The sequence below is a fragment of the Mytilus californianus genome, unplaced genomic scaffold (assembly GCF_021869535.1).
Source record: "Mytilus californianus isolate M0D057914Y unplaced genomic scaffold, xbMytCali1.0.p SCAF_7, whole genome shotgun sequence".
Taxonomy (NCBI): Eukaryota; Metazoa; Mollusca; class Bivalvia; order Mytilida; family Mytilidae; genus Mytilus; species Mytilus californianus.
This window is the reverse complement of record NW_026262723.1, coordinates 69,652,681-69,676,826: the sequence shown is the minus strand read 5'-3', so window position 1 is coordinate 69,676,826 and position 24,146 is coordinate 69,652,681. Positions and strand designations below refer to the sequence as shown.

At 32.2% G+C, this 24,146-nt stretch overlaps 1 protein-coding gene across 1 annotated transcript; it reads left to right on the top strand.

Annotated features, from left to right (window-relative positions):
* Positions 1–21,483: 21,483 nt before the first annotated feature.
* Positions 21,484–23,946, top strand: LOC127709072 (GTPase IMAP family member 4-like). The gene is made up of 2 exons (XM_052214419.1): positions 21,484–21,582; positions 21,692–23,946. The coding sequence occupies exons 1-2, from the start codon at positions 21,564–21,566 to the stop codon at positions 22,828–22,830; spliced, it is 1,158 nt and encodes a 385-aa protein (XP_052070379.1). The 5' UTR covers positions 21,484–21,563; the 3' UTR covers positions 22,831–23,946.
* Positions 23,947–24,146: the final 200 nt, after the last annotated feature.

Below are 24,146 nucleotides of genomic sequence, written 5' to 3'. Positions count from 1 at the left end.
TAATCAACATCAATAAAGCAATTTAATTCTGCATGACTTTCAACCAATATAGTCTACATAGCCTACACTTCATTATCAATGACATTACACCTTTTAGAGAAGAAAACAAATCTATTTCCAGATGATAAAACTATGATAGAATTAATCAGAATGTTTATGCTTCAAATCTGACGTGATATAATTGATAATCTCTCAACAGGAACACGTAAACAAATTCACTAGACAACACAACGTGTATCCGATTTACACTAAAAATAGGAAACCTTGGATATCGAAGGTCTGTCATTATATTTTTTTTATTATTAAGAAAACAATCTTTTGGGTACCATGCCCATACAAACAGCGTTACATCGTTTGGTCTACCAGTTGTAACGAAAAGAAATAATATAGTGCATTGTGTTAGGAAACTTTAAACAATACAAACATTTAGCACGAAGCAAAGGGCACATCAATATAACTCGGGCAATAATATATGTATAAAGAAGGAAAATAATTACAATAGAGTGCAATCAAGTTCGATAAATTTACATATCGAAAGAGAAAAAGTAAAGCCTGGGGCATAAAAAAAGTTACCTCAAAAGTATGAATAAGCCAAAATTCTAAAATAATATGAGAAAATTGAGCTCAAACACGATGAAAATGTCTGTGTGTGGCCTCTTCACAGCACGAGAGACAAGCTCAGTCAAGAAAAGGGAGGAATATGGTTTTTTTTTTTTCCAACTCAAACTTATTACGCGCACTCTTTAAAAATACAAAATAGATTTTGTAGAATATATCAAAGATTTGTTTTGCGAAGTACAATCTAGGTACCATTCTTTTTGGAAAGGATTAAGAGCATTTGACACTGTTCACAACTATTTCATAATCTTAATTTAAATAATATCGAATGGTCTATAATGAACTCATTCTAAACTTTTCTGGACCCGATGGGATTTGAGAGTTGCCATAGTATATATACACTTCTCTGTTGTCTAAGTTTTTGTGTTGTTATGTTTAAATCAAAATTGACTTATATACCCGCATCTTGTTTTATATTCGATTCCTGCCCAACTGTTTCTATTGTCGTATCAAACAAAACGGAACCACTCATGAAGAGGGGGGACTAGTGAAAACCGTTGTCTTCAAATACCAGTACTTGAAATATATATTTATATGAAAATTGGTAATACAATTTGGCGTCTACGTTCATCCTATCAACGAAAATAAAACAACAGTTCCAAATACTTTAATCCTGCCATATAACTTTTTCTAAGAGTTTGTAATCATGGATAAAACTTTACTAAACTTAGATTGCCACTTTCATCATCCTACATGCTTTATTCTATAGATATTAACATAGCTGAAGTTAGTTCTCGTTTCAAACTATTTTAATTGTGATTTATCAAATGTCATTTTTTGGAGCGTTAACAATCTTGAAATGTTAAAAGTTCCATGATGTAGAAATCATTCTATCGATAACTATTTCCAGTTGATTATACATCACTTTAACTATAATAGGATGCGATAATAAATTGTATTACATAAAAACGATACTTATTTTGTAGTTTTTCTTTTGATGTAAAACTGCTTAAAGTATATTCATCAATGTACACGTGGTACAATAGTGCATGACATTGTATAGTTCTCAGTAATATCTTTTGATATAACGAATTACAAATGTGTCATCTAAAGGGATTAAATAACTGCAATGAGAATAAAATGCAAACATCCTTAGTAATTAAAACGTTTCACAAATTGTAACATCCAAAAGATCAATCATTTTTTTTCAAAAATGACCGAATATTTAAACATTGAGGGTTGAGATCTCAAAAAACATGTTTAACCCCGCCGCATTTTTGCGCCTGTCCCAAGTCAGGAGCCTCTGGCCTTTGTTAGTCTTGTATCATTTTTAATTTTAGTTTCTTGTGTATAATTTGGAGTTTAGTATGACGTCCATTATCACTGAACTAGTATACATATGTGTTTAGGGCCCAGCTGAAGGACGCCTCCGGGTTCGGGAGTTTCTCGCTGCATTGAAGACCCATTGGTGGCCTTCGGCTGTTGTCTGCTCTATGGTCGGGTTGTTGTCTCTTTGACACGTTCCCCATTTCCATTCTCAATTTTATGATGCATTGCAATAAACCCATTTATATATATATATATATATATATATATATTTCCTTCGGGTTTATATGATCCGTTCAACCTATTTCGACTCTTTAAAATTCAAGAGTCTATCCTAAATTGAGGTAAATTATATGGCCTTCCAAATACCGTTTCGATCCCTAACATCACTGAAGAGACATTAATTGTCGAAATCCGGATATGATGTACAAATTTTTGCACCTCATGTTTGCGGTATACCATTTTTTCCGCAAGTTTATTGTTTTCTGTTTGGTAATAAAATAATAATAAAATCCATTTTGTTACATCTTGTGATCCGTTTATTTGGCAATCGCCAATGGCAGTCAGCAGGGTTTATGAACATCAGTTGTTCGACCTGCTAGTCAAATGCGTTTTGTTAATATATATGTATATTCCGCAGTTATTTTGCAAAATATGAATCAAAAAGTAGTTATAATCGAAATTATAAATTTTCGGTAGGTGCGCAAAACAAAACTAAGAATCGAAGCAAAACAAGACGGCATAGAGGGGTTTGCTTTACATTCTGATTGAGATGTTAAGGCAAAAAGACAGAATATGGTTCGATCAATAAGGCTACATCTACTTTATTAAACTCGTATATATGAGAGAAAAACATAGACATTAACTTCAAAAACTATGCGATCCACAGAATTTCCAAAAACATTTTCTCAATTTTTTATGGAGGCTCGCACAAAAGAGAGAAGAAATATACAACGCTACAAAGTTAACTAGCACTAAACGCGCATTTACTAGATATCTGAAAATCTAACCCTTCTTGACAAAATTGATTTCATTCAAACACCGAGTTTACAGATGCAATTGAACAATTGAAAACAGTCATTGTAGAAATTATACTATTTGGCAGCTGGGACATAGATCAGCACCAATGATGAAGGTTAATCCAGAAAAGCGCGAAATTTATAAATTAGTTTTTGTATTTTCAAAATTGCATCAAGAATGTGACAGAATTTGGAAGTATCCAAAAGAAAGTTCGAAGTTCTCTGACGTTGGTTCACAAAACCTTCATTGGGAAATGACACATTATTTTCCTACAATATGCACAACTGGCTTTATTAGAGCAATAGGCACACCTATTTTCGTTAATTTTGTTGAATTTCAACAGAGTACATGTTTATCCATTACTGGCAACAAATTCACATTATGTTGCGATGCACCAACGTGTATCTAACAGAAAAAAATAAATAAAAATAAACCTAATTATTTTGTCTTAATCCGAAGCGATTCTGGATTCACTTCATCAAGAACGCTCAAAGCCAAATATGTGAATGCCAGGATATATGTAAGAACCGAATCAATCGAGGAGCTATATGACAAAAATGGACATATAGATGGAAAATCATAACAATTTAGATAAACGTTATTATGAATAAGAAGATGTGGTATAAGTGCCAATGAGAAAATTTTCCGTCAAAGTCACAATGTATAAAAAGTAAACAATTATAGGTCAAAGTAAGGCCTTCAACACGGAGCCTTGGCTTACACCGAACAGCAAGCTATAAAGGATCCCAAAATAACTAGTGTAAAACAATTCAAACAGGAAAGCCAACGGTCCAATTCATACAAAAAAACGAGAAACGAGCAACACCATGTTATCATTATTTTGTTAAAATAAACGAATCTTTAACTTTTTTGTCATTTGGGCTATCTATAACAACGATTTTAGACAAACACACAGAAACACAGTCTGTAAGGGGCCTTCCTAAGGAAATGTAAATAATCACTTGTTACACATTTCCATTCATTTCTTTTCATAAAACTTAAAAGGAATTGGTTTTAAATATTCTTTATATAACCACACCACTCAGTGTCGTTTGAAAGAATAATTAAATTTCAAAATATACTTTAACATTTCGATTTTCATTGTAATAGAAAAGAAATGGGGTTTTTTGTCACAAAGTATGTTACGAGAAAAAATATTCCTACGTTATGAACTTTCAAGAGTAACTTACCATCAATTTAATGCACAAGAGTTGCTATTGAAATGACTAGTCCTTTCAATGATATAAAAAAAAATTCCTCTTGACTGGATATTTTTTTCCGCACGGAACAACCTTTAAATTATGGCGACATATAGAAGACACTTATACGATCAGAAATCCTTGGATATTCAAGTATTACTCTGAACAATTGCCTCTATTTATGTATATATCTAAACGTATATCTAAATTACTATGCATGCTCTTGTATTTGCATTATGCTTTATGTAAAGGAAAAGCTTGCCCACATGTATCTGATCTTTTTTGTTTCTTTGAACAAAGAAAATTATAGTCATAAACTTCACTACTCGTCAAAATGTCATTCTTGCATCTGACGAATAGGATCGTTTACATACAAAACTTCGCTTGATTTAATGTAATCTGTTGTTAAAGACTGTATGTTGCACGTTATTTACTTTTGTCATTTGGTTCGTGTCTCATTGACGTATAGGCATACCTCGTTTCATACATATCTCAAAATATATGAAATGACATCACTTATTCGTTATCGTGAATATATCAATATTTAAGGGAAACAAAAGAATATAGTGTGTCAATACTAAATATTTCAACCCGAGAAATAGATTACCTTAGCTGTATTTGGCAAAACCTTTCGAACTGTTTGGCCATTAATGATCTTGAACTTCGAACTTTATTTTGGCTTTTAATTTTTTTTAATTCGAGCGCATCTGGCGTACAAAACCATAAGTCTTGTATCTTTACTGAGTTTTTTACAACCACTGGGTCGATGTCACGGCTGGTGTGAGGGTTTCCTCCTCGAGGGTATCACCAGCCTAATAGTCAGCCCTTCTGATTTCGCATGAAATATCATTGATATTGTCATATTTATAAATAAACTATTTACAAATCTTTTGATGACATAAAGATCGTCTAAAATGTTAAATGGTATATTAAGATAGACAAATTGTCGATTAAGCTTTTAATGTTTTCATTGCAATCATTTCGCTAGGACGAACAAAAAAGGTAAAAAGGCTTCTATGATAAGAAATCTCAGCAAATGTCCACAAATGACAAAAACACGTAAAGACATGGCAAATGACAACCACTGACATGATTATAGGCTTGGGAAAAGCACATTAACATATAGCGGGGTTGACTTAGTATTTTTATTCATCCCTTTAATTCTCGTAGACTAATTTGGTTATTGATGCGTAGTATGAATTGTAGAGTTCAGCATTTTCTGCAGTTAGAATTATTGTGGTCATTAGAAAAGTATGACCTTGTATAAAAATAAGAATATCCAATTAATTCTTGCGTTTTGAAATTTTCTATTGTTATATTCATCAACAATCAAAACAAATATATCTATTAACAGTTTAATCTAAAATGAAACGCCTCCTACTCACGTAAAGACACCAAATAGTGTCTATCCCCCATAGCAGTAAACATATTTATTTCCAGACAATTAAGCGTTGACAGAAATAGAATAGATCTAATCGTTGTAGGAACTCCAATAATTATGATTTCTTATTTTAGAATTTTCACCCTAAATCAGTCGTTAGTTTTATATTATCAATATAAAAGTTGTCAACAAGAAAATAGATTAAAATGATGACCAAGTCGACCAAAACTAAACTATTATTAATTTGAAAAGTAAAAAAAGAATAAGTGTCTGTCCATAGGACAACATGGCCCGCTTACGCTATCATATTTCTATGTTCAGAGAACCGCAAAACCTAGTCGAAACCCTATCTGTTATAAAGTGCACTTCATTATATGAATATGTGTACACAGTTTAAAGTTGATGTGACAACAAACTACCTTACACAAAACTTAACATATCTTTAACCAAAACTTAAACCTATCATTAACCAAAACGTTTGACCTGAATGGCACTGACGGACGCATGAACAAACCGAAAACATAATGCCCCTGTACTATCAAAAGGGGGGGGGGCAGAATCTATAGAAAAAATTATTTGCTGATTATTCAGGCAATGTGAAAGAAAAACAAGTTGTAAATAATTAGGGGGTCACCTAGAATTTAAAAATTAAGACAACAGAAACTTACCAAAGTTCAAATCTCACAATGGTGTAAGAAGATACATAATAAGGCAAAAGACAAAAACTGAGGGAATAGCATGAACTCCTAAGGATCAAAAAAACGAATGCGTCGACAGGGTAAAGTATGCTATGCATTCATCACCCTCTATTCGAATCTGCACTCTTTCAAAATGTCGCAATCGAGAATAAAACAAAATCTGTAAAATCATGGATCGAGCGACTGTTTTAGTATTTAAAGGTTTTATACCGCGAAAACAGTGAGTTGAAACACATAAATATCGTTTACGTCATTCAGTTCATGAAGGTGACCTCAAAACGTACGTAGTGTCGATTTTAATTGTTCTTAATAACTCTAATGGAGCATTTTTTATTTTTTTTTGATGGAGCACACCGCTGTTAATAAAGTGAATAGTGTGAAACAAACGATGCCATGTCAGAATGTGAGCGAAAAAAGAAAGGAACAAACACACGTAATAATAGAACACTATAAATACTACCACAATAAAATAAAATAAATCTAAATTTTAACAATTAGAGGTTTTCTACCATGACATCAGTTGTGTTATTCTTTATGAAAGAATATTTGCAAAATATTAAGTAAAAGTTAACGAAAATATTTAACTTGATCTAGAAAAATGGGGATTTCAGTTTTCCAAGTAATCGGATTCCGTATATGAAACAAACTTCAAAACTAATACATTCTGAAAATATGTTTTCACATGTACTTTACACTCATCTGTCAGAAATTTATGAATAATTATAAATTGTGTATGAATAAATGCGCATGCATGTGACACTCATCTATCAGAAATTTGTGAGTAATTATAAATTTTGTATGCACCACTTTTGGAAAATCTCAATTCTACAAAATGGAAAACTGAAAACAGGTTCGTTTAATAATTTACTTTTTGCTCGGTATAAGGACATGTCAATTTAAAGTTCCATTGAAACAATTTGCCAGATATTTCAAAGATAAATCTTTACATTTTATGTTATGTATTAACCATTACTTCTATCTTTCCGATGACAACGAACAGTAATGTCAAATTTAAATTGTTTAAGGTGATAACAACTTCGTGTTGAAATGATATATTTTTAATCTGTATGACATCAGATGGTTGTTTGGTGATTATCATCATTTACAACATGTATGAATGCTAAATATCTAATTAAACCACAAGGCTATGTTCCACCCATGAAGATCATATGCATGTACTAGTAAAGCACTTAACTGGCGAAACCTACCTTTAGTGAACAGTATAAAACAATAAATGTAGATATGTCCATATGGTATAGACATGTCTCAATGGTTTAAAACTGAATGTTGTCCTTTAAGATGTGTTGTATTTTTCGTTTCGTGTCTGATCTTACACAAATAAGAGTATGATATAATAAACCTATCAATGCCCAAGATGATTTAAAGCTTATACGGGTAATGTAAGTAGTTAACATATATTTTCAGCAATACATAGATATATATAAAACATAAAGAGTAAATACGCGATTATTTTTAGTAAATACGCAATTTTTTTTTTCACAAAATACATAAACATTATTTATAAGCAGGAAACCATTATTTGTCTAGCATATCTCAAGGAATATTTCATTCTAAATTTGATAACGAACTCTGTTTCTTCTCAACTTTCCTATTTGTTTCAATTAATAATTTTTTACCCCTACGTATAACCTTTGATATCAATATAACTTTCCTGTTTTACTAGTACTCAAGTCCAAAACTTTACTGTACTAGCCGAGGATCCGTTTACTGAAAGTGTATAGTAATTGTTCGGTTTTATTGGATCTCTTGTATTTAGATTCCTGCAACAAAAATAACCAAAACAAACCGGTAGAACCTTCTGTCATTGAATATTCCTGTTATAATTTTCATCTTATTGATTTCGGATTTCCTACAGCAAAATTTGACTTTGAAAAATATTCAAGAGAGGACAGTCGTCTTGTACTCGGAGATTCATATTAAACGGCTTGACTGGATTTACATTAAACTTTCAAAAAATCTTTCTTACTTAAACAAATTTTGCATTTTCTATTGATTTTCAGAGTTTTCAACCTTCTCCAATTGTTTAGGAAGAGAAGCAGTAAATCTCACTTGTACTTATATAAACAAATCAGGTAGCGGATTTTGATGATAAGAATTCCTGACAGTATTGTGTATTATTTATACTACATTAACAACCATTATGAATTAAAACAACGAAAAAGTCAAAACGCACGGTCAAATATAGTTTTCGAGCAACATGCCATGCTTTTATTTATAATTCAATCAAGTTTGTGTTACACCGAGTATTTGTTTCCCGATATTTACCAGTTATTCATACACATGTCAATTTAAAATAGTCATAACTAATGAGAAACCCGTTCTTATATTTGATTTGAACATGTTTAAAGACTAAACTTCGAATTTTGTCATAGTGTGTTGCCCTCAGTAGACCCGGGGGTATGAAAGACAACTCTAACAAAGGTATTGGAAGTCATTTCTCCGTTTTAACCTAGCAGTAATTGAAACAGTGGTCAAGCATTTACAGTTGTACTTGAATGTATATCTTTGGTTTTCAAATACAAACGGCAATATTCTAGAAGATATGATCTGAACATCAATCATATAACATTCGTATGCTAACAGATAACTACCATTAGCACAAAGATAATACTTAGATAGTGACAGACCGTCAAAACATTCAATTTTGCGTCTGCTCGTCCGATGCGAGGATCATTTTGTACTCTAGGGGAGGGAAATCAACATTATATATTTAAACCTTTCTTGTGCAGTATTGGAGAACAGTTTATTTGCACTAAATATTACGATCCATGTTACATGCAGAATGTATATCATACACTCGTCATTTAAATAACGGGGATTGCTTTTTGATAAGCTCATAAATCACTACTTGCGTTTTGTTTGTGTAATTGTCACTTATTATCTTAGAACTCAAATTCACATCTTAGTTGTTCTTAGATGCAGTTTTCATAGTACAGTCTTAAGTGTAAGCAATGCCAATAAAGAAAATTAAAGATCAAACTTCTCGTTTACATTATCTTACTTAAAGCAGAAGCAAAATTATTGAATGGCTCCACATTGAAAGAAAGTAATTGCCTAACATGTCAATCTTTATTGATTACAGTCATGCAAAGGAATAATGCCGAAAAGCATATTTGCATCATGATATTTAGGTCTTCATCTCTTAATCTGCTTGGGAAATTTTGTGGAAAATTACAGTTATATTTCATTACAGCATAATTAGAATACTGCTGGGATTTCCAAAGAATTTAAAGGTCGCTCTATTTTTCAGAAAAGTTAAAATATTAGAAACTATAATTGAAATTGACACGTTTTTATAAAAACTGAATTCGGAATATCTTATTTATTAACAAGAAATCTGAAACTGTTTGATGAATCTTCATATCTCATGATGCCAATTGCGTACTTTTCTTTTCCTATAAAAATAAGGAGATATGGTATGATTGCCAATGAGAAAACTATCAACCAAAGTTCAAATAAAGTGGGTGTAAGCATCTATAGGCAACTGTTCTGTCTTCAACAATGAGAAAAACCCATACCGTATAGTCGGCTATAAAAGGCTCCGTCATGAAAAATATGAAACAGTTCAATTGAGAAAACTAACAGCCTAATTCATAACAAAACAATTTATGAAAAAGAACAAATATGACACACATGAACCACCGACAACCACTGACCTACAGGCTCCTGAATTGAGACAGGCACATCATAATGTGGCAGGGTTAAACTAGTTTGCCAATCCCTCCCCCTAACGTTGGACAGTGGTGTAACAGTACAATAATAACAATATAAAACAAACTATAAAGATCAGTTGAAAGGGCTTCACTCATCGGATCGATACAAAATAGAAAACATTTAACGAAAACACAAACCGGACTTGGCAGCGTATTAATACATTCCACAACGAAAAAGACGCTGTGTAAAGATCAAAAAGTACACGCAGTTACTGATAGCTAGTATTTTCTTGGAATTTAGCATGATATTTTCTACAATAATCACACGCTTTTCAATTATGAAAGACTTGATGTCGATTTTTCGATGTTTCTTTTGATACTTTTTCAACCGTTAAATGATAGGGAAAATAGTTATGATTTTGTCCGAAACAATTACAAATATTCATCAAATAACACAGCAATGATAACATCTACTACATTTCTTTTAAAGTTGTACTTCTTGTTTACGACTAACCGTTATATATATAATAACAAGAAACTTAAATTGCCGACTTGTTCCTTTATTCTTATGAGGCTGACTTCATACAGAAAGAAAAGAAGTTACCAGTATCCTTTAACTTTACTTTCCGCTATATAGATGATGTTCTCTAACTAAATAATTCAAAATTTGGTGACTATGTTGAACGCATCTATCCCATCGAACTAGAGATAAAGGATACAACAGATACAGTTAAGTATGCCTCATATCTTGACTTACATCTAGAATATGACAATGAGGGTCGGTTGAAAACAAAACTTTACGACAAAAGAGATGATTTCAGCTTCCCAATTGTGAACTTTCTATTGTCTATGTAGCAACATTCCAGCAGCGCCTGCATACGGAGTATATATCTCCCAATTGATACGACATTCCCGGGCTTGTATTTCCTATCAGGATTTCCTTGATAGAGGGTTGCTGCTCACAAGGAAGCTATTAAACCAAGATTTCCAAATGGTGAAGTTGAAATTATCCCTTCGTAAATTTTACGGACGCCATCACGAGTTGGTTTACCGTTATGGAATATCCGTTTCACAGATGATAGCGGATATGTTTCTAATGTCGTAACTACAATCCCGTTCTCTTTTCACGAATGTGACCTACCGAATTAGACTATTTACCGGGTTTGTACAAACATGAGCAACACGACGGGTGCCAAATGTGGAGCAGGATCTGCTTACCCTTCCGGAGCACCTGAGATCACCCCCAGTTTTGATGGGGTTCGTGTTGCTTAGTCTTTAGTTTTTCTGTGTTTTGTTTTGTGTACTATTGTTTGTCTGTTCTTTTTTCGCCATGGCGTTGTCATATATTCGATTCATGAGTTTGAATGTCCCTCTGGTATCTTTCGCCCCTCTTTTAACTTAAATAGGTGCACCATATGAGCATTTAAAAAATATATGTCTTGTCGTCAGTCGTGTTATGCATATCTTCAATCTCATTATTTCATGATAAAAAAATGAACAGATACATGTAAACTTACTTTTAAAATGATTTTATTTAATTTCCTAGCGAGCAACACCAACACAAATGTCCATTTTGATCTCCGGTGTTGTTCAAAATACAACCGACGTTGCAATATCAATTGTGCAGCCCATGTTTTTTTGCCATTAGAACATGGCTTTGTTTCCAAAGCGAAAGATGAACGTCATATTAAAATCGAAAACAATTGATTGGTGGAATGATTCTTTTTAATTTGGATAGTCTGATTTGATCAATTTTAATTTGTTATAGATCTGGTGTTTTCAGTTGGTCAGACAATAGTTTCTTTTGTAATTTATGTTGCTTACTTTGATAGGAATTAAACTGGATCACGGTATGACATGGATAGCGTTTCGTGGATGTTGTGACAAAATGTTTAAACAATTTAATAGATTTGAGAATTTCTGACAAAGAAATTTATAGAATATATTTAGTTTCAAATAAATAAAAATCGCAGTTTTTCTTCTAATCTCTATCAACTATTGAAATACAACCGATCGAAATGCGATTAAAAACATTTACATTTTTTTATGTTTTTATTTTCATTGTGGGAGGTGGCTATATGGTTTGAAGTCATTGTTGTAGTTAGTATATCAATGATTCCTGGAAGAACATACCATTGACCGGAAATACATAAAATCACAAAGTAAAGTGTACTTGGTTCACAGGATGATGATGATGATGATGATGATGATGGATGGCTGCTTACTATAAATATTACTTCTTACAACTTTTTCAATTTCAAGTTAAAAATAGACAAACCGGGTTATTGCATCCTTATATTTTCGAAACCGTTATCTTATCTACTATACTCAGAAACGTTTCGTTTCTACGTTCAAAGGGGGTGGTCGACAGATGTTTTGAAGGTATTTAAATTTAAATTTTCGATTCTTATATTTTTTCTATCTAAAAGTGTATTATGCTCAAATCGAAACAGACGGCTTTATCTTCAATGAGCTGCTTTCAATATCATTGATAGATAGATAATTATTGTACCAACACAAAACACAACTTCATTACACAAGTTTTACGGTCGTCATCACGATTTGGTTAACCGATACGATGTGTATGTGTCTCAACTCCAAAGAGATATGTTTTTGGCGTTCTTAGATCTTCAGATACCATAAGAGCCGACTGATCTGTCAATTTATTGATTATGTCATTTTGCTACAAAGTGATTGAGTGTGGATTTGCATGGCGGGTGATGGATACTTATCAGGAGATGTTTACATTGTAGATCATCCGGTCTTACTCCGTTAAGATCGAGTTTTTTTTTTTTTTTTTTTTTTTTTTTTCATCTTGACCATTACTTTTGAAGGAATTAACGTGACGTAAACATAGTTAAACTACTGTTGGCTCTAGTTTAAACAAACTCATTAAAATACCATCTTTATTATTTTGTACGCCAGACGCGTTTCGTCCACAAAACCAATTGTCCGAGACAAAAGCATTATTCCTAAAGACAATAAAAAAAATAGGTTTTATAACTCTTCTCTGTTTAGTGACACTACCTACTAAAAACATCATCTGATCACACAGTAAACACAGAATAACTAATAACAACTGTTTTTGCAAGGTTTCTGTGTTTTCCACATAATAAGATAGGAAAGGTTTATTTATACATGTATGTATCTTCTTAATTGGTTTAAAGGATTTGAAAATTCGTAAGCTACTGTTGCCTAAATTAATTATATTAAATGGCCATATTTTGCCACAGACATACACACGCGTTAATTAAAAGATCTACCACATCTAAATACATAGTTTTTGTTTGTATTTATAAAATATTTCATTCGTTTTAGATAAATGTATTGTTAATGTGTTGTACAATTTGTTGCGATTAGGGATATTTTATTGCAAATAAAAGGATTAAGTGTTAAGAGATTATTATAGCTGATTAATGGGAAATCAAATTAGCAAGCCGCGTTAAATCTTGATGTAAATTGCAAAATGACACGATGTTTTTTTTTCCAATGACGTCAGATTTTCTTTAATGGGAACTAGGCGATTATTAAAAGAAAAAAAAGAAGTATATTATATACACTGGTTATTTTTTTTTTAACGAAAACAGAAAAAAAAAACAAAAATGGCGTAATTAGAAGGAGAATTGCAAAATTATGAGAAATTTATATTTTATATGCTGTGAAAATAAGTTATTTCAAGAATTAAAAAAATGCTTAAACTATAGGATTATCATTTACTTTCCCAGTTCGTGTTAATGAACAGTTAATGATCATCTAACTAAAGAAACTAATCATCTGTATATAATTACCCTTGAAAAGAATTATTTTGGAACTTTTATGACGTCAGAGTTTTAATGGGAAATAAAACAGGACGGAAAAAGCAGTGGGACATAGCATTTTTATTTTACCAGAAATTATATAATTGAAGTTTTGTATGTGTCAGTTATAAAATAGGCTCATCAGGATCTTAAGAGGTCGATTGTCAATAAACTTTTGAAAATATATTAATTATTTCTAGGATTTTTCATTTTATTGCAAAAGCATTAACTCATAGCAATTACATTACATACAAAGTTAAAATTGCTGAAGAATTGCAACAGGTCACGTTGTATTGATTTTTAGGTCTGATGAAGAGTGAGATGATTTTTTCATAGCACATCAAATAACGGGGAAATAGGAAGCAATAGTAGTTTATCGACGTGAAAATCCATTTTCAGTATACAAATCAAGATTACAATCCCGAGAGAATCGCATGGACTTAACACAGAGCGAGACTTGGAGCGTCGACAAGATAAGCTTCTTCTTTTATGCATGCATCACTCGTCATCCAAATTTAAACGCAATCAAAAACGTTACGAAAACTAAGGCTCATTGAACCAGGTGCTCATTTAAACAATTAAAGGCCCTTCACATATGTTCAAGGTGAAAATATTTGAAATTCCAAACATAATACAACCGTTAAAGAGCTGACAAATCCAAAACGGACAACAAATTAAACAAAAGACGGACAAGATATCAAAGCGGTGTATGAGGTAGATATATTCGTTAATTTTAATCATTTACAAAACTTTATAACAGCAAATTTCAATAAAAATTAAAAAAAACATTCGTGGCAGTACCGATGAATTGTCAACTAGGCTGGTGATTCCCTACATGACTAATAGGCAACCACCAGATACATCGACGGTTCAGTGGTATTTATAACATTAACGACGCAGCCTATACTGCACTAGATGCGCATTTCAACAATTGGAATATCTCTACAGTGATGCTTGAGTTCAAAATATTTGAAAATCCTAAATTTACTGAATAACTGATTATTTGTTTTTACCTTTCTGTATCTACGTGGCATTATATATGTCTTATAAACATGTGTTTGTTTTAATTTTCCTATGTTTCTTACTTTTTCAATTTTCGAAAACATTCATTTTTTTATTCATTTTTTTTTATAAATAGACGAAGTTCCAAAAAATGTACTCTAAAACAATTGATTTGTAGAATGAACCCTATCAATTTTAAAAGATTCATTTGATTAATTCTATCAAAACTTTTGATTTTTCAACCCTATATACCACCATTCTCCATAAGAAATTGAAAATAATCCACAATGCTTTTCAATATAAAAATGGTAGCATGCGCTATAAATTTATTACTTTGGGATACCATACGGCATATTTTGGTAATAGTGAACAAAAAGGTAAAACATGCTACACAGAGGAACAAGTGATCAGTATGCTGGAGTTTTTATTGACAACATATTTGTTGAATTTCGAGGTGGACTTTTTCAACAAACACATTCCTATGGGAGCGAACTGTGTGCCTCTCCTTGCCGACCTCTTCTTATTTTCATATGAGTCGGAGTTCCTTCAGACACTTGTCAAAAACAAGAAGATCAAAGAAGCAAGATCATTTAATTTCACATCCTGATATATTGATGATGTTCTTTCCATTAACAATCCAAACTTTTCTGATTGGGTTCCATTCATATATCCTCCAGAACTAGAAATTAAGGAAACAACAGACACGGCTTCCTCCGCCTCATTTTTAGACTTATACCTCGAATTTGACATAAGTGGTCGTCTCAGTACTGGAATCTATCACAAACGAGAAGATTGTAATTTTGAAATGATCAATTTCTTCCACCTTATTAGCAATATACCAACTTCACCTGCATATGGGATATACATTTCCCAACTCATTCGGTATTCAAGAGCTTGCAGTTGCTACTCAGACTTTATAAAACGTCACCCGTGTCTGAGCAGAAAGTTGATGAACCAGGGTTATGTCAAAGAACGTCGCGTCTTTTTTTCTAAAACAGTTCATCGGAAGATACCAAGAAGCTGTTGATAAATATTCCGTTTCAAATTCACATATAATACACGATGGTCTTGAAGTATAGATTCTAGGTACTGACGTTGTTTATCATCTTAAGTACGTGTTATAGTGTTCTTTTATTTGTCTTTGTAAATTATTTACTTTACTGTTTATTTCATTTTTTGTAATATCCACGCAGTGTGGCTCGGTACTTATACATACCGCCATTGTGTTATTGTGCTATCGTAATTTTTTGTATTATTGTCTTTCATTTTTGCTTATGTGCTGTGTCTATATTCCATTTTGTTTTTCTTTGTTGACATATTTGGGTTTTTTTTAGTGATTAAGATTATAACATAATGTTGACTACTGTATCCCTATTTTTGACATTTTTACGTATTATGTCTGTCTGTTTTGTTCACACATTGTTGTCAATATAATGGAATTTTATGCGACTGCCATACAAGTGAGAGGTTTAGCTAACTATAAACCCAGGTTTAATTCTCCATTTTCTACATAAGGAAATGCCTGTACCAAGTTAGGGATATGACAGTTGTTTTCCATTCGTTTGATGTGTTTGAACTTTAAATTTTGCCCTTTCGGTTTTGAATTTTCCTTGGAGTTCGGTTTTTTTATTATTTTACTTTTTGATACCTATTCATATGTTAGAGATCTGGTGTATCTATTTGTTCATACACATAGATACTCTTGTAATTTATGTTTCATACTTTGAAAGGAAATAAAATGGAACAAATAATCATAAGAATATTAAGATAATCAATAACATGTCATGGACGTTGTGACAAAATGTTTGTACTATTTTGTATGATCTGCGAATCCTGGTTTTTTGAAACTTTATATAAGTTTGAAATAGTAAACTTGTTGACGTTTACTGCCAATCTCCATCGTCTATCTTCTGAGATAAAGCCGATAAAAATGTGATTGAAAAACAAGTTATATGGTTTGAAACTTTTGTTTTAGTAAGAATATTCAATGTTTCCTCCAAGAAAAATAGAAAATAGTTTGTTGATGTGGTTCATAAGTGTTTTTCGTTTCTCGTTTATTATATAGATTAGACCGTCGGTTTTCCTGTTTGAATGGTTTTACACTAGTCATTTTGGGGCACTTGATAGCTTTCTGTTCGGTGTGAGTCAAGGCTCCGTGTTGAAGGCCGTACTTTGACCTATAATGGTTTACTGGGTTTACTTACATTATCGAGACCGTTTTGAAACATGTAATTTTTCGTTTTTGGTTCAATAAACGCTGATTTCGCTTTATCTTCACAATGAGTGTAGTAAAAACAATATTACTGTAATTATTTATGCATTCTGAGAGGATATAATATGAAGACATCCAATTCTTCGTAAACAATACAATCGAGTAGTCACAAGTAATTTTGGGGGTATTTTAATGTTTAATCCTATACATAATTTTCCAATTTAAAGTGTACTATACTCAAATCTATACCAAATGGGTGTATTTTCTTTGAGCTCTCATTTAATGATTTCAATATTGATTAGGGATGTCACTCTAGTATTCGAGTATCGCTCGATAATACCTAGTATTGAATACCATAGTGATACTCGACTAATGGGTTTTGCTGTTAGAATATTGTTGCCAATTGATTTTTATCGAGAGCGCACGTGAAATTGAAAAGTAATCTTTCGTTAATCAAAATTAAAATACGATTCGAATGTTTGCGCTTAATTGTCAAACAAAAATTCCCCCGAAAAAAAGTGGGTTAGGCATTAGAGCAGTTTTATTAAGTTTCCACTTTTGACTAAACGTGTCTTAGTCATTCATTCATTCTAATCTGTACCGTCAGAGCAAATATGTCGTCTGCAGGACGTTTAGTGAAGTAAAATAGTTGAGATAAACCGACTTTGTCCAGAAAAAGTTGACAAAATATATAATTTCTTAATACAAACAATCTCGGTGCACTCTATGTTGACCCTCGAATGGTCACACGCATCAGTAAGTTCTAAGCATCACCTCTTTGTTAATTATCAAACGTGTTTTCTTTACGATTACCAAATACTGTTGTTTTATCTGGTTTGACTTTGTAAACATTTCCAATAGGTGTTTATTGAACTATTGTTTACATAATTAGTACATGTAGAAAATGCGCTATCAATTATGATATACAGTTCCTTCGACTATTATCGAATTCTAGATAAAAATGTCGAGGGTTTTACGACATTAAACAATACGTATAACGTGTTTAATTATGTGTTTCCAATTTGTAGATATTTTTTCCGAGCGAATATTCGAGTATCGCTCGATAAAGCCAACGAATACTCGATAATTAGATATTCATCGAACTGACATCCCTATTATTACTTTATATGTAGATAAATATTGTAGAAACACAAAGCTCAACTTCACTACACAAGTGTTACTGTCATCATCACGAATTGGTTAGCCGATACGATGTGTATGTGTCCCATCTCCTAAGAGATATGTTTTTTGCGATCTAAGATCTTTAGATACCATAAGAGCAGACTGATCTTCGAATTTTTTGATTATGTCATTCTGTTACATTTTGATTGAGTGTGGATTCGCATGGCGGTTGATGGATACTTAGCAGGACATGTTTACCCTACCGATCATCGGGTCCCGCACTGTTAACAGTAATGTAATCCTCGGGTTTTTGTTTGTTCTTTATCTTGACCACTACAGGAGTTAACAAGTTGTAAAATTTGGTTAAATACTATTGCCTCTAGTTTAAAGACATAAAAATTACTCTGCTCTAAACTTTACGACGAAAGAGATGATTTCAGCTTCCTAATTGTGAATTTTCTATTTCTATGTAGCAACATTCCAGCAGCGCCTGCATACGGAGTTACTATCTCCCCGATGATACAATAGTCAAGGGCTTGTATGTCCTATCATTAAAAATTTGTACAAATATGAGCAACACAACAGGTGCTAAATGTTGAACAGGATCTGCATACCCTTCCGGAGCACACGATATCACTCCCAGTTTTTGGTGAGGTTCGTGTTGCTCAGTCTTTAGTTTTCTATGTTGTGTTTTGTGTACTATCGTTTGTCTGTTGGTCTTTCTCTTTTAGCCATGGCGTTGTCAGTTTATTTTCGACTTATGAGTTTGAATGTCCCTTTGTTATCTTTCGCACCTCTTTTACCGCACTGCTTTGAAGAAAAAATTCCTGTTACGACATATCACAACTACCAATTTAGTGAAAATCTGTTGCTTAGAAATAGCACGCACAAGCAAAAGCAACAAATAAAAAAACATCTGGTGACTTTAGATTGCTTACTTTACACTGATTCCGAAAATATATATGGTTTCTATTAACTTATCTTTCAAATAAAAAAGATAATTAGCTACTTCCGGTTTACAAAAGGTACATTCCGGTGTCATTAAAAGGTTATTGCCTGCTGATTCTAATAATATATAGTTTCTTAGTATTTTTCCCTTGAATTGTGCAAACACAGCTACTTCCGGTTTCCAAAATGTCACATCAGGTGATATTTTTCAAGGTCATGTGTCATCAAACCCTTTGCTAAAGACCCTATGGCTTTATCATGTACCAGAATGAAGTATTAATGGATTTACCTTAAAGTTTAAATTTCAGGGGCAATAACTATAAGATATCATCAGATCGCTTTGGACTGAATGTACGATTTCTTTGTCTCAACAACCCAAAAATTTAGCACCATTTCTTTTATATCTAGCTTTTATAGTATGAGATAAGATGCACACACAAGCAAAGGGCGAAATTTAGAACATGAACTTGACATATGACCTTGACATAATTTTCTTTTTGGTGGACCTAGAACTTCAAATCAAGATACCCCAGGTCTCTATCACTTTCAGTTCATGAGTAACATTTATATCACTTATATCAAAAACAAAAGGGGAAATAACTCTCATATTGAGTCTCAGTATCCAGGGCATTTAACGAGCAATTTGGAAAACAATGTCGATTTCTTTTACGGTTGCGAAGGAGAAATACACAACAGATAAACACAAAACTCCGATTTAAAACTACGAACAGTTACCGAAAGCTAATTAAAAGACAAGTTTAATTAATGAATATTCTTTTTTTCTAAATTAAAAGATGTGTATTTTAGAAATAGAAATTTAAGAAACAACAGACACGGCTTCCTCGTCTTCATTTTTAGACTTATACCTCAAATTTGACATAAGATGTCATCTCATACTAGAATCTTTTACAAACAAGACGATTGGGATATACATTTCCCAACTCATTCGGTATTCAATAGCTGGCAGCTGCTACTCAGACTTTATAAAACGACACCAGTGTCTGAGCAGAAAGTTGATGAAGTCAAAATAGTCAAAGAACGTCTCGCCCATCTCCAAAAAAATTCATCGGAAGATATCAAGACCTTGTTGATAAATATTCCGTATCAACTTCACACAAATAATACATGATTGTCTTGAAGTTTAGATTATAAGTGCTAACTTTGTTTATCATCTTAAATTAATTACGTGGTATAGTGTTCTTTTTATTAGTCTTTGTATATTTTTAACCTTTTCATCCTGCCTTTGTGTTAATGTGCTATGGTCTTTTTTTGTATTCTTGTCTTACATTTTTGAATATATGTTTTGTCTGTAGAGTGTCTACATGCTATTTTGTTTTTCTTTGTTGACATAGTTGTTTGCTTTTATAGCGATTAAGATTGTTGACTGCTTTACCCAATTTTTGACATTTTTACCTTGTATGTCTGTTTATTTTGCTCACACATTGTTGTCAATATAATGGAATTTTTTGCGACTGTCATACATTTCTGTGAGAGGTTTAGCTAGGTATGATCCACCATTTTCTACATAAGGAAATGCCTGAACCAAGTCAGGAATATGACAGTTCTTTTCCATTCGTTTCATGTGTTTGAGCTTTTGATTTTGCCATTTCTTTCCATTAAGAATTTTCCTTGGAGTAGTTTTTTGTTATTTTACTTTTTTAGACTTGTTAACCTCGAAGCCAATTTTTATTGATGTTGAAAGATTTATTGTGTCTCACTATCATTTTATCGATTTCCGGATGTCTTTTGAGAGATGTTTCTTTTTAATTTTTTTAATATTATCATGCTAGTAGTACTTGTAGATACCAAATACAGAAAGTTACCAAAATTCTATATTGCCTTACTCTTAGCCGAACATCTTATAGGTCGAACAACGCGAGAGGTACATTTGCATGAATTTTCAAATTTCAAGAGTATTTCAATGCCTTGTGGTAAAATTTTATTGACAAATAGACAGACTTTTGATTTAATCAAATAAAAATGGGGTTTAAACGGGAGGTAGCTCATTAAATTTTCATTAAATATGCATTATTTTGTGAATATACAACTCAAGTAGCAATTTAAAAGTATCTTCTGAAAGTACTAAAAAAATCATGAAAACCATCTCTTCAAACTTTATTTTAGAATTCATTTATCTATTTTTTTAATTCATAAAATTGTATGTTTATCTAATACAATCCTTATGAAATAAGAGAGTTTAACACTGCCTGTGATCGATGACATTGAAGTTTTATAATATGTAAAAAAAAAAGGGAGATAAAATACATTCGGCAAACTGTAAAATTAATTCTATAATTTACAATTTATTATTCATATCACGAACTAAGTGTACCCTTAATAATCTGCACATACTTCTCCACTGTCATCAAACTGTTCACTAAACGTTCACAAAATCTATTGAAAGTGCTGTGGTTTGATCAAAAAAAAAGAACACAATCTATTTGCAATATTTATATGAGAAAAGACGGTATAATGATTTTTTACATTTATGTCAATTGAATATGTTCACTAGCGCATTACGGTAGCTTGGCTAGATAAAAGAAACATTATAAAGCTGCAATTTATATTCTGTCGTCAGGTGTATGTTGATATAAGAGTCATGTAAACTCTGTGTCTGGTTTTCATTATGGCAGGAGTCTTTACAGGTATATTTTTTTTGACAGTCTTGCTTAAAACTTTTCGTGTTTGTTTGACATTTTACAACTTTATATTAATGTTTAAACGTTATGATTATCAAATTAACTATTATTGCAGATTTAACTGGTGCTGTTAGAAATCTTTTCACCTCGACCGAGCATAGCTACAACCTTGAAGATGAGGTTAGAATAGTACTAATAGGAAAAACAGGAGTAGGCAAAAGTGACACCGGAAATACGATCCTTGGAAAGCAAAAGTTTAAGGCGGAAAACGCGTTGATGTCCGTAACAAAAAAATGCAAACTACAAGAAGCCGTTCGAGAAAATAGGAAAATCGTTGTTGTCGATACACCTGGTCTTTTCGACACCTCAACCAATCCTCAAGACACACATCGAGAAGTAGCAAAGTGTATTGGATTAACATCTCCTGGTCCACACTGTTTTCTACTTGTCCTATCAATGGGCAGATTTTCCCCTGAAGATAAAGAGTCTGTAGAAACGGTGTTTAAATTATTTGGAAAGGATGTACAGAAGTATGTTATTATTATTTTCACGAAACTTGATACCATTTCAAAGAAAGGAAAGGTTAAAGATAAGCTTGAAACATACTTCGGAGAAATGCCTGAGGCATTAGCGGCACTCATGACGCGTTGTGAGAATAGAGTTATTGCATTCGATAATACAGCACCCTCAAAAAAAAGAAAAGAACAGTTTAAAGTACTGCTTCGTCTTATTAGGGAAACTGTGACAAAAAATGGCGGTCTTTACTACACAAGTGAAATGTTTGAAGAAGCTGAAAAGATCATTCAGATGGAAATAGAAGAAGAAATATCAAAGCAAAAGCAGAAAGCCATAGACGAAGAACAAAAGCTGAGACAGGAAATATCGACCGAAAAAGAAAATGAGGTCAAACTAAAACTGGAAGAAGAACGATCAAAATTAGATGAAGATATGAAAGAGAAAATAAGGCAGTTAGAACAAAACGCCATAGAACAGGAACAAAAAATTAGACAGGAAATGGCTGATGCAAAAGAAAGCGAAATCAAACAGAAGCTAGAAGAAGAGCATAAAAAGCTAGAGATCGAAAAAGAAAAAATGAAAGATATGATCAACAACCAACAAAGATACGACCTTCGAACAACTATTAGACAAAAAATAGAGGATGAAGATGAACCTTCGACTGGGAAACTCTTGCAAGGTCTTTCAGGTGTTTTATCTGGAGTTGTAGCACCAGCAATTAAGTTTTTCATAAAATAATAATAATTTAGTAATTATTCAGAAATAATTCATACACATGCGTAGCAAATATAACCAGGTTATGTTGCACAAATGTAAAAAAAAACAGGTAAACATACAATTGTGTTGCAACGGCAACTAATGAACTTTATTTTCTTTCAAATAGTTTTCGATAATTTCGCGATTACCTTGTAACGTCAGATTTCAAAATAGAATAATACATTTGCACGTAATTAGGATAAATTGAGGTCATAGTTAGTTAGCCCGGTTAGTTATATGAATTAAAATCGTTTCACATTCACATGTATATACAAGACTTTTATTTTGGTTTACAGTTAAGTGATTAATTTCCATAAGAACTATAGCCCATTTAACTTATAGTTGTAAGACTAACATGATCGAATTCTGAAAAGTACTGCCATTTGGGGATTGAATTAAAAAAATTGCGATGGCACGATGATTTTTATGAATGAAATTCAAAATTACGTAATTAAGTAAGAGTTTTAAAAAGCAGCAAACCAGTAAAAAGTATTACATAAATACCGAACTCTAAGGCAAATTCAAAAAGGCGGAGGTCCATAAAAACTGACAAAATCAAACGCTATCAATCAAAGGAACAAGTGAAAAACAACTGCCCTATTCATGACTATGTAAAGACAGTAAATTATTTAATCGGTAATCTAGAACTGACGATACTGCACAGACAGAGGACATATTAGGGTATAGAGATTTGCTGAGAGATACTGACAAATAATAACTATATACGAATAAGATCAAATAATACTGTATTGACAAATATTTCGGCATAACAAAGAGTCAACATTTAAACAAAATGCAACATACATTACATAAGAAAGTCCTTTAGTATAAAATATATTCTCACGATTGAAACGATCACTGTTTTGTGTTTATTTAATATCATGATAGACTAAACCATGGAGATATTCTATGCATGTAAAGGTATGTTGATATATAGTTACGTCAATGATACAACTCAAGCATACCAAACAGGTTTTTAATGTGTTAACCTCTATCTGCTTACTTAATTTGTAATATAGAAACTCATTCTATATTGCCATAAGTTTAATTTTATTGCTTGTGTTGATGGTCACTCCTTAAATAAAACCTTTTTGATACCAGATGATTTCTTTTTGTTATTAATAATAGGAATAAAGTGTTCATCGTCAAATTAATTCAATGTCCTAAATATCATTTCACTTCTTTTGTTATAAGCTTCAGTAAGATAAGTTAAAGATGTATTAGACACTTCATAATAGAAAAAACACAGGATATGGGATATCCATGACACAAAATCAGTACATGCACAGCAAAAAACA